The sequence below is a fragment of the Chiloscyllium plagiosum genome, unplaced genomic scaffold, assembly GCF_037043375.1.
Source record: "Chiloscyllium plagiosum isolate Xiang-an unplaced genomic scaffold, Cpla_swu_hap1 HiC_scaffold_2, whole genome shotgun sequence".
Classification (NCBI taxonomy): domain Eukaryota; kingdom Metazoa; phylum Chordata; class Chondrichthyes; order Orectolobiformes; family Hemiscylliidae; genus Chiloscyllium; species Chiloscyllium plagiosum.
Genome location: NW_028270140.1, coordinates 48954188 through 48966281, shown reverse-complemented (window position 1 = coordinate 48966281; position 12094 = coordinate 48954188). Strand labels below are relative to the sequence as shown.

General features: G+C 37.1%; 1 protein-coding gene across 3 annotated transcripts in view; it reads right to left on the bottom strand.

Annotated features, from left to right (window-relative positions):
• The window catches only part of LOC122562270 (lysine-specific demethylase 4C-like), a 424780-nt gene that overhangs the window by 156920 nt on the left and 255766 nt on the right, over positions 1-12094 (bottom strand). For 2 of the 3 annotated variants that reach the window (XM_043715046.2, XM_043715065.2), the window contains 2 exons: positions 6077-6258; positions 4850-4891 (listed from right to left, as the gene is read on the bottom strand). In XM_043715046.2, coding sequence (XP_043570981.1) covers positions 4850-4891; positions 6077-6258 — 224 coding nt within the window. The remainder of the gene's footprint in view (positions 1-4849; positions 4892-6076; positions 6259-12094) is intronic. The other variant, XM_087996635.1, reaches the window with a different exon arrangement.

Below are 12094 nucleotides of genomic sequence, written 5' to 3'. Positions count from 1 at the left end.
TCAGGAGCATCTCGGATCTGACTGCCAGACTACTGCGACCCCTAGGACTCATAACGGCACACAAACCAACAGCCACGCTCAGACAACAACTCATCAGAACGAAGGACCCGATACCCAACATGAGCAAGACCAATGTAGTGTACAAAATACCATGCAAGGACTGCACTAAACACTATATAGGACAAACAGGAAGACAGCTAACAATCCGCATACATGAACATCAACTAGCCACGAAACGACACGACCAGCTATCCTTAGTAGCCACACACGCAGACAACAAGCAACATGAATTCGACTGGGACAACACTACTATCATAGGGCAAGCCAGACAGAGAACAGCCAGGGAATTCCTAGAGGCATGGCATTCATCCACAAACTCCATCAACAAACACATCGACCTGGACCCAATATACCAACCACTACAGCGGACAGCTGAAACTGACAACCGGAAGCGGCAGGGACAGACCACTATAAACACTGGAGGAAACATCAAAGAAGCGCTTCGCAGGAGGCTCCCAAGCACTGATGATGTCGCCTAGCCAGGGGACGAAACGTTTGCAACAAAAACTTCCAGCTCGGCGAACAGAACCACAACAAGTAGTAAATGTGTTTCACCAATTTGAGGAAGCATTGTTTTAAAGACATGACTGAAAAAGTAGAAGGGTTACAATATTTACAGTGTGAAGATAGGAAACCAAGAGTTATGAGTCTCAATAGGCATTACTAGGATTAGGTAAAGGGTTAGAAATGATGTATGCTAGGCATCTTAGTTTTCCATAAGGAGGCTTAGGTCTTGAAGAGAGCAGCTGAAACTAAAATTAGAAGATGTAGAATACAGTGAAGAGGCTTGTTCAAGATGACACATAGGTGGTTAGCAAACTGAATAGGCAGGTGGTAGATGCAAGTTACTGTGGAGTAGTGTGAGGCAATACATTTTGTGCGAATGTAGTAAATGATTTTACCACAATGAAATAACACCAAATGGCATGGGTGAACAGAGACACCTAGGGGCTGAAATGCATAATTTACCTAAAAGGAGAAAGAAAAGTCATAGAAAAACCTCAAAAATGCAGGATTATAAAATCAGTTTTTTTTTAAATATAGTAAAAATATCATGATAAATTTATGTAAATTGTTAATTATTGCTTAGATAAGTTATCATGTGCAGTTTTGGGTGCCTCAGTTTAGGAAGGATTTAAAGTACACAGTGCAAGAATAAAGTTAAAAATCACAACCCTCAACCCAGACAGACAGACAGACAGACAGACAGACAGACAGACAGACAGACAGACAGACAGACAGACAGACAGACAGACAGACAGACAGACAGACAGACAGACAGACAGACAGATAGACACACAAAGATCCACATGCACACATATATTTTGTGGGGTGAATTTGTGCTTGCAGAGTTACATTGTACTTTGCTCAAAAACTGCATGCATTCATGTAGAACTCTGTTATCTCACTTTTTAGATTAGAATCAATCTAAACATCATGGCATAGACAAAGAACACAGGGGGCTAACACCTTCAACATATTGTCTAGCTATCACCATTGTTAACAGCTAACCTGAGAATGCAACTTTAAAAAAAAGGTTTTGTGATTTACACATGAAAGAAGTGAAACTATCATTGTATTCTGACAGATGAAAGGCTTAACAGACAATCAATTTTTCAATGTATAATTACAGTTGCATCACACTAAATTTTTGCTATAAATTCTGTGTTACGATTGAGCCCTCCACTATCACCTGATGAAGGAGCGTCGCTCTGAAAGCTAGTGTGGTTCCAATTAAACCTGTTGGACTATAACCTGGTGTTGTGTGATTTTTAACTTTGTACACCCCAGTCCAACACTGGCATCTCCAAATAGTGTAAGAATAGACTCAGTAAAATTACTGAATTTAATTTATGATTAAAACATTTAATTAGAGAAATTTTAAATTATTTGTATTTTAGTACTGAAAGGAAAGAGGAAATTTATTTTTAAGTTTTAAAATTCTGAGGAGCTTTTGACTATGACAAGCAAAATACTATGGACATCCAATTTCCAGGAAATATAGTGATGTCTCAACAGCATGCGCCACTAATAATAAATGAAAAGCAAATGCAGCATTTTGACTGTAAAATAGGTAGTCTATGCATGACAATTATCCATAAAATGCTATAAACTAAGTGACAGAGATTGATTGTTATATATCAACAGCTCCACTGTCATTATGTCATGCAATTACCAGGATCTTAAAAGGCCATTGAAATGGACTTAAATTTGATATCCCACAGAAATTCTTGCATGTCTACAAAGTATTTTTAAAAATGTGCTCAATGGATATTTCATTCATGGTTCCTGATCACGGTGGGCAAGGCCATTTAGTTCTATGTGAAGCACACTGCATGCCTATCTTGACATACAATTATTAATGTTTCAAGTGGCAAAGCCACAATTCATACACAAACATAATAAATAAAACAAAGTACTGCAGATGCTGGAGAACTAAAACAAGAACAGAAACTGTTGGTGAAACTCAGCAGGTCTGACAGCATCTGTGGGGAGAAAGCAGAGTTCAAGTTTCGAGTCCAGTGACTCATCATCAGAATGGGACTTGAAACATTAACTCTGGCTTCTACCCACAGATGTTTCCAGACCTGCTGAATTTCACCAGCAATTTACAAACAAAACTTAATGACAAACTGTGTTCTCCTCTGCTTTTTCACAAATGTATTACTCGTTTCTCTTAATCTGTTTTCTTGTCATTTCACTTTATTTTTTAATTTTACTGCAATTTATTATATTTCCTTCCCATCTGTTCAATGGTTCTTTCTCGTCCTCTTTTTCAATGTTTAAGGAGATGGAATATGCAGCCTAATGTTCATGAGGTTTCAGATGCTCCATTGAAATCACTGCATCAATAATATTACAAGGTTCCACTCATTTGTGGCACGAAAATGTGTGATGAGAAGAACAAGATGAAGTCCAAGTGACAATTCAGCATCTTGTGCAACAATTTGTGGTCATAGTTCCTCTACCTAAAGATGCTGGTGAGGAAGAATGTTCAATGCTAAATTATCACAGAGGTATTAGCAGTATCTTATATGAATTACAGGGCATTAATATACAAGAATAAATAGGAATAAAAGAAGATTACTAGAGAATGGGATGCTTATTTTAGAGAGTGACTGCAGTGCAGATTCTTGAATCTCAAGAAAATAGCACACTTACTATGTGAAGCAGCCTATGATACTCGTTCATGGAGAAAGAACTGGGTAGTAGGATTAGTTCTAAACTCCCCACAAAGGACTTTCGTCCTTTTTAGCATAGAGCTGCAGTTCTCTCCAACTAAAATGTACTCAACTAATTTCTATTCTAGTCGTAACAAGCCAATTACAAGGTTTGCTAAGGCAAAAGAAAGAGCATGTTTATTACCTGTTAGCCATGAGATAAATAAAAAATATACACAACAGGAAGCATTTGGCCTCAGTGAAATTATGTCCTTCACACATAAACACATACATACCTAAAATGGGATTGTGCCCATTGCGAAGTATTACAAAGCAATACACGGTTTAAAATCCAAGCACGCACTTGAAGTGCAAGCTTCTAACCAGAGACTATTGTTGCTTTGTTAGTGCCTTAGATCATCAACAATAGTGAATAGTTGGGGTTATCCTTTAGAGTTTTAACTTGCATTGGCACTGGACATTATTTTCTTCTTGAAAGACTCAGAGTTCTCAGCCAGTGTTCAAAACTATATCCTATATTCTTCATATCTTTCTGCAAAAAGCAACTTCTTGAAATAAAAGGATGTGTACAAGTTCTGTTTGCAGAAGTTATCGTTTTAGGCTTGTTAATTGAAGACAAGGTTTCATATCCAACATACGAAATTCTCAAAATTGCCAAGTAAAATAGGATACAAGGTCATTTCTGCTCCATCTAAACCTGCTGGCTGTTCTCATGGTTTTTGGATAACATGCTACCACTTCAATTGAGCTGTTATGTTGAAAAGTAGCCATCCATGATTAGGACATGCCTGTGGCAATTTTGATTATGTTTTTGATTCCACGCCTCAAACTCTAGCGCCCCCCACCCGCAAAGTGGAATGTTCTTCAGAGAGTTGGTGAAGTCTTAATAGGCCGAAAGGCCTCTTTTTACACAACAAGGATTCTACGAACAATTGGTTCTGAGTAGCCACAGCCTGTCTCTGGCAAACTACTGACACTGTTTATGTTCAAAAATGTTTCGTGTTCAGTTTAAGTCTAAACTTATTTTGTAAATTTTCCTTGCTTCCTGTGTTAACTTTTTCTAATTCCCTCCTAAATTCCCAATGATTTTGTTATTTAAATGAATCTTGGTATTGACATTTGTTATAAATACGTTTCTTGGTTTTACTTCATTTTTCATTTTCTTTACTATCCAGAGTATTTCAGCTTTGGGTAGTTTTTTTTTCCCTTTCAACTAAGATGGCGTGTTTAAATTTAAACTACTTCTATGCTAAATGCTCTCTATTACTGCTCAACCCTGCAATTGTCTTTCTAATCTACCTGTACTTTTTGCTTGCTTTAATGAGAGATACTAGCTTCACCAATTGAGTATTTTTACCATTGATATTTTCTGGCTTCTTCCCATAACTGAATTAGGTGTGCTCACTCTTATACAGATGCCTTACATCATTTCCCAGAGCTAAACATAACAAAACTTACTTCCTTTTTGACCAGGGATACATTGATCAAGAAGATTCCCCTTTGTACCGAAGAAATTCTTCTCCTCCCTACCCTTAGCACTATTTCTTTCCCAGTCTCGAAGAGTAAACAAAATTACTTAATAATACAAGACTACTCTTATCACGTACCTTGAAAATTTGCTCATCTATCATCTTCTTTCTGGTGCTTAACTTAAAAGTAAAAGTACAACAAATATTAGGTTGCATCCTGTTCCTTTACTCAAATCAAAAAGATTCAGTCATTGAATCATTTCGATGTATCCTTTCTATTTAAAATAACAACATCATTCTTAATAAATGTTTTCACATACACACTCCTCTGTTTCCTTCTCTACCATTTCAGAATAGTAAGGAGGAATAAGACGAAGCTATTCTTGGTCTTGTTTGATAAATGTGCAACCACGTCAGAAATCTCACGCAGTAACTTTTGCCTGCAGTTCACCAACCTTACTGGTTACACTACAGGAATGCACATACATACAATCTACTGGATCTTTCTTTTTAGCAAACCTTGATGCTCTACATGATGTAGCAGCAAACTAATAAGTCAATCGGTTCAAAAATGTGTCTGATTGATTCTTAACTTTTTGCATCTGGCTAGCTCACTGCACACAAAATAAATAGTGCAAATACTCATCAATCAGTACCTCTAAACAAATTTACATTTCAGGTTCAACCCTTCTTCAGGTCAGAAATTTTCTGCCAGATTGTGACGCATGTGCTTTTGAAGTACAAAGTATGGCCGACTAAAATGATTAGCCTGAAATGTTGACAGTAACTTATAAGCAATTCTTCAAGTTTTAAAGTATTCCCTAATTCAGACCAGTATCTTTTTGTTAAATGACTTTGTCTTTAAATAATACAGGTAGACCGCAGTTTGCTCATACAGTTGCTTCTTTCCTCTATCATCTTTAAACACTCACTGATTTGAGCTCATTAAATATGGTAAGACAGCCTGCATCTACAATTTACAGCATAGTTTAACATAGTACCTACAAGAACAGAGACAGGCAACTCTGCCAAAGATGTCATTGTCAGTATTTAAGTTCTATAATAAAGTCTCATCCTACCCTCTTCATCAAATCCAATGATCCTTCCATTTCTTTCTTTTGTGTGAGCATCTAGCTTCCTTTAAAATGTGCCTGTGTTACCTCCTTCATTCCACATTCTGATCACCCTCCAAATGTCATTCCTAGTAGATTTGATAGCTGTTCCAATACCTATGGCTCCTAAATGTAACTTGAGATTTAAAACTAAAGATCCATAATCACAATAGGGAAAAAGAAAATATGAATTATGTAACATTTTCAGATTCATCATCGATCAACTAATTTTTCAAAAGAAACAGCAATTTACCTGATAATAAGGAAAAAAAAGTGAGCAAATGGCACAATATGGTTCCATTTTCGAGACTTCTTCATTATATTCTTTCTCTGCTTGAAAATTATGTGGTTTATTCTGCCAGAGTTGTACAAGAGGTTTGGCCCAAGGCTGAGTTTCATTTACCTCTTCTTCATTGGATGTGGAATCAACCAATTCTAAAAAAAAATCATTTTACTTTCACTTTTTGCTTTCCAAAAGAATCAATTATATTGAAATATTAGCATTTATGCTCCTAACAACACAATGCACATTCTAGATAGGGAAAATTACTCTGTTGAAAAATTGCAGCAATATTAGATTCTATGGTACTATGATAACTTATCATTTAAGTAGAAGATAAAGTTTCTATTTCTTTGTAGAGTCACATTCAAATAAACTTAATTCCGCATGGCTATTCTTGTATATAAAATGAGGCTTGAACTTCAAAGTCGCAGCAATTCAATAACTCAGAATTAATTACAAAGTAGAATGATGATAAAAAATACAACAGGAAAGCATTTTGCTGTTTCTTCAAACAGGTTAAGCATAATACATTCTGGTCAATATACATAGCAACATAATATCAAGAGACTACCAAGCTCTCACCAAATGTAGTGCAACTGTAGCCACATTTCTGAGGATCAGTCATCATCTTCTGTGCAAGAAAGCTAAAACTAATTAATTAGTTTCAGCTTGCATATGTGTTGTATCTTCAAAACATTTACCTCTAGTTCACACTCTGAGGTTTCACTTGACTGATCCATGCTGTACACAGCTTTAAATGCTACTAATGTTCAAAAAAAAATTTTATTTAAGGCACTGCTATCATGCTAGGTTTAGAACTCTTGCAGGCAAATATATTACATACATTTACAATATTAAATTGAACCTTTTGCCCATTATTTGCATTTCATTTACTTTCTCAGACTTCTATCTCTAACTTTGCATTCAGTTCAACTATCCATATCCACCATTCTTCCCTTTGCTTCAATGTTATTTGTGGGAAATTAGATTTCTACTTATGCACAACAAACTTTGTTTATTTTTTTCAAGCATATGCTGTTCAAATGTGTTCTAAAAAACAAAATATTGCACAAGGATGTGAGAGGCAGGGTGAGGAGATGGTAGCAAGTGCTGTAGTTCAGACCTTCAATTTATTGGACATCAAACTAGTTCGGTGTGGGTGACTGTCATCATGAGCTTATCATTCCAACCACCTACACCTCCATGTGTTCATGCTCCATCATATTTCGGAGCTCCCTTGCTAACACTCAGCCAGTATCCACCTGAGATGTCCTTAATTTGTTCTTGAAATAAATAAATCCTCATTCACCAAAACTCTTGAACAGAAATGCTCCTCCTAGAAGCATATAAAACTTTCAATCGAACACTCCAATTGAAACTCCCCTAAAATCTTGATCATAAAATGATTGGTAGATTTACAAAGTAAAAAAATCAAAACTTCTTTAATCTATTTATATCTCTTAACTGAAAATTAAATTGTTAACATTTTCAGTTCCCTCCATAGTTGTGTAAACAAGCTCTGCTGAGCTAAATTGATTACGGGATTTGGAATTGAGACAGCCATTTATAATGTGACTCTATTTCAGAATTGAATATGCAAACCCTTGAGATCAATGCAATGGTGTCTTTGAAGTTGCCTGACTTAGAGTCATAGAGATGTACAGCATGGAAACAGACCCTTCGGTCCAACCCGTCCATGCCGACCAGATATCCCAACCCAATCTAGTCCCACCTGCCAGCACCCGGCCCATATCCCATCCTATTCATATACCCATCCAAATGCCTCTTAAATGTTGCAAATGTGCCAACCTCTAACATTTCCTCTGGCAGCTCATTCCATACATGTACCACCCTCTGTGTGAGAAAGTTGTCCCTTAGGTCTCTTTTAAATCTTTCTCCTCCCACTTTAAACCTATGCCCTCTAGTTTTGGTCTCTCCGACCCCAGGGAAAAGACTTTGTCTATTTATGCTATCCATGCCCCTCATAAGTTTGTAAACCTTTATAAGGTCACCCCTCAGCCTGCGACTCTCTAGAGAAAACAGTCCCAGCCTTTTCAGCCTCTCCCTAGAGCTCAAATTCCTCCAATCGTGGCAACATCCTTGTAAATCTTTTCTGAACCCTTTCAAGTTACATTTGTTCCTTTTGCCACTAAAAGGAGTTTAAATCAAATATGTCTGGCATCCATTCATCCAGAGAAACTCGACTGCCTCTCTGCCCTTGATGAGTGCCAATCCATTCTCAGCTCTCAGTGGGGTTGGTCTTTATGTAGCGAGGCAGGAAATGGTCTTGATTATGCTAAGGAATCTATACAGATAGAGTGTCACTGGATTTTCTGTATTCTTTCCGCCTACCATCTGTCTAGGAGCTCTGTTTGAAACTTCAACTTCTGGTGGTTCTTCCAGTTCAGGAACAGCTTATGTTTGAAACTTAGTAATTCCTGAGTTTCCTGGTCATTCCTGTCAAACCAATCTTGATGTTTTCTGGTACAGTCTCTTCATAAGGGCTGCTTATGATGGATTTCAGATTAGACTATGTACTTAGACATTCTGTAGTTCCTGTTCATTGGGCATCACCAGGCTGGCTGAGACTTGTTAACTGAGTAGGTCTTCCTTTACATTATCCTCAAGTCCATGACTTCAACATTCTATGTAAATTTCTATTTTTGGACCAGACTGACAGAGATTGTAGACCAGTTTAGGTGTGCTTCGCTGGGACAATAACAGTCAAGTAGCTGACAATGTCTGGAGTGAGTGTGTTACTATGAGATCTTTCATTTACGCTTCTGATGAAATAGCATGTACATTATGATCAGAGCATGCTCTAGGTATATTATCAAGAGCAGGATTCTGTTAGTGTTTGCATTCTTTATGCCTTCTTTGGCAATCGAGCCTTCCAGAAGTTTGTGTCCTTCCCAAATCAGGTATTGAAATCACCAAAGAAAATCAGCTCATCTCCCTTTGCTGCCAGAGGACAGCATATGGACAAGCTTAACAGACTTCCTCTTTCACCTCTGGAGCTAAAGTGTATGCACTGATGACTGCGCTATACTGTCTGAGTTGGGGGTCAGCTAAAGGGTTGGGAAGCCTAGTGGATGGTCTCAGCTGGAAAAAAGAGTGAAATGTGCATCATAGGACAAAAACAGCACAGAGGCAACAAGAACATAGCAGAAGAATAACAAGAAACAATGAGACAAGCAGCATAAATGAAAGCAGTGCAGTTTTGGGAAAAATATAGCAGGTAGCACTGGAAAACAGCAAGACCAATGTATGATAGCTCCCACCCATGCAACAGAGCCTGGTTTTCAATTGTCCTGGCTATTCCTGTTAGTAGACAAAGACCTTGCTTCAACGGAACTGAGTGGTACTTGGCGCGCAACAGCCACCACACATCAAAAGAACACACACAAAGACATCTCCCATCCACTTAAAATTAAATTGGAGATCTGAAACATCAGAACCTTCGTTGAGAACCTCTGAAGTGACATACTTGAAGTTTGCACTGCTCTTATATCCTGAGAACGCCAGTGCTAATGATATAGACATTACTAAGATGTGGCAGGTAAAAGCAGGTCAACTCAAAGAACAAGAGGGCAGTAATCACACTTTCTCCTGCAAAAGTACATCTGAGGACCTCTCCTACACACTGCAATAGACATATTATGCAGATCATTTCAAAAAAATTAACATTGTGTATTCAATAAATAACCCAGTTCCCATGATGAAGTCATTCTGCTTAAATTGTTAAACAGTTATGTTTCAAGCCCAAGGCATGCTGTTCCCTGGTGCAATTAGAAAAGTTAAACACAAGATTCATCCTCTGTTACAACTGTAGGCTCCACAGTCATCACACCACCTAAAGAGAGAAATTGAGAATAAGGAGGGGCATACAGTACCAAAACTGACAGTTTGGCCTAAATAATTTGTTCTGACGTTATTTTCCACATAGTACGATAAAGATCCCATTATTTCACCAGGAATCAAAATGATTCTCACCTTAAGCTACACAGCTACAGGTATTGGGAAAAATCAATTGTAATGGAATGGACTACCTTATTAACTTACCACTGGTAGCAGGTATCAGTTTGAGCTCCTTTATATAACTGATTACCAAACCTTGATACCATAATTTTCTAAGCTAGGATAAAATCTTACCCACTTCTGATTTTTGCAAGTTACGTTGGAACTTATTTGAAAGGTATAACAAAGCACAGCACATTAAGGTGATACAGAACCAGAAACCTAAAATAACATATCAGGAACACTGACATAAGTATGCAAACTTTGCTTCATCTTTGATAGCTTTGATGAGCTTTATTGCAAATATACCATTTTGTTAAAATGAAGTAAGGAACGAGCTATCCAAAAATGTTAAAATGCAATATCAGAAGTACCTGCCTCATAAAAAAAGACACTTCTTGCGGAGTTCAAAATTGGCAAGTTGAAAATGAGCATCAGTTAAATTAATGAATACCGACTAAGCAATAGCAGGCATCTTTTTGTTCAATTAACTGTAGAAGAGAGAAATCGAAAAAATCATCCCACTGCCCATCTCTCCCAGAACTGATGAAAGATCTGTGAACCAAAACATAACTCTTTTTCTCTCCACAGATCCTGTATGATCTGCCAAGAACTTCCATTACTTTCTGTTTTACTTATGGTTAAAATCACTGATCACACTTGTTCCTTTGTATAATCAAGTGAAACAGTCAGTTTATGGTTGAAATTTCAAACATTTTAAACTGTGAGATGCATGGGCAGTCAGCTGACCAACATATTCTGCCAAGAATGCTATTGTTAAATGCAATATTTAACAATAGCATTATTGGGGCTAATATTTAAAAAGTTCAAAGTGAAAGTTCTAAACAAAATCTTATCTTTCACTCGCCTAATTTTTCATAGCTTACCATTCCCTCATTTGTATTGCCAAGTTATTTAGGTCAGAAATGAGGACAAATCTATTCTCTACAGGTAGTGAATCTGGGGAATTCTTTACCACACGGTGATGATAAAGTGTATTCAAGCCTGAGATTGATTTTTAACCAGTAAGGGAATCAAGGGTTATGGAGAAAACGTGGAAAAGTGGATTTGAGGAATATCCAATCAGTCTTGATTTCATTGAATGATGAAACACTCGGTGAGCTGAATGACTTACTTCTGCTCCTACTCTTGTGGTCTCATTCGCTTGGGCTTATCTATTTGATTGCATCGAGCTTCCTGATTATATTTTGGCTTCTGAAAGGTTGAGAAGATTGGTTTCCAGAGAATTAAAGCTTGGAGTATCATTGTGTCAAGATAATTATGCCAAAACTACGACTGGTTGGCCTCAGCAGAACATGATATGTGCATAGTAACCACACAGTAGTTACCTCATTGGTCGCTGTATACAGGGCAGTGACACGAAAATATATGGACGATGAAATCATAATGATGAATTATGTTCTCTGCACATGCTCTTAATCTTTTCCAATGAGACCTGAATAGCAACAAGTATATTTTGAGGGAAACATAGGCTGATGAGTATATATCCTTGTGACACTTAACATGGCATTAACGTTATATGCCAAAATAAAAGGACAGTAACTCAATAATTGTATGTACCAGATATTAGAAAAGATTTGAAATGAAATTTATATAGAACTATATTCACCAAAATTATACAAAGGTGTAAATTTCTCAACATCACTAGATATTTCAAGATTCTGAATTTACAATTCTAAACAGATGTCCATTCAGACAGAGAGCACGTTTACACAAAAAGAATAATGTCATTGACATGGCAGCTACATAGGCTGTAAGTGTGAGCCCTGAGGTTGTGGCAGCCACAAATGCAGCCTTTCGAAACAGCCATTAACATGATTGACAGTGCTGATGACTATCTATCGCTTGCAAGGGTTGCATTTACATTTTATTACATTCTTTAACAAGTTCTTACTTGTAACATATCAAATAAATAGAGTTGTATTCTAATACAGAGCTTAAAGAATCACC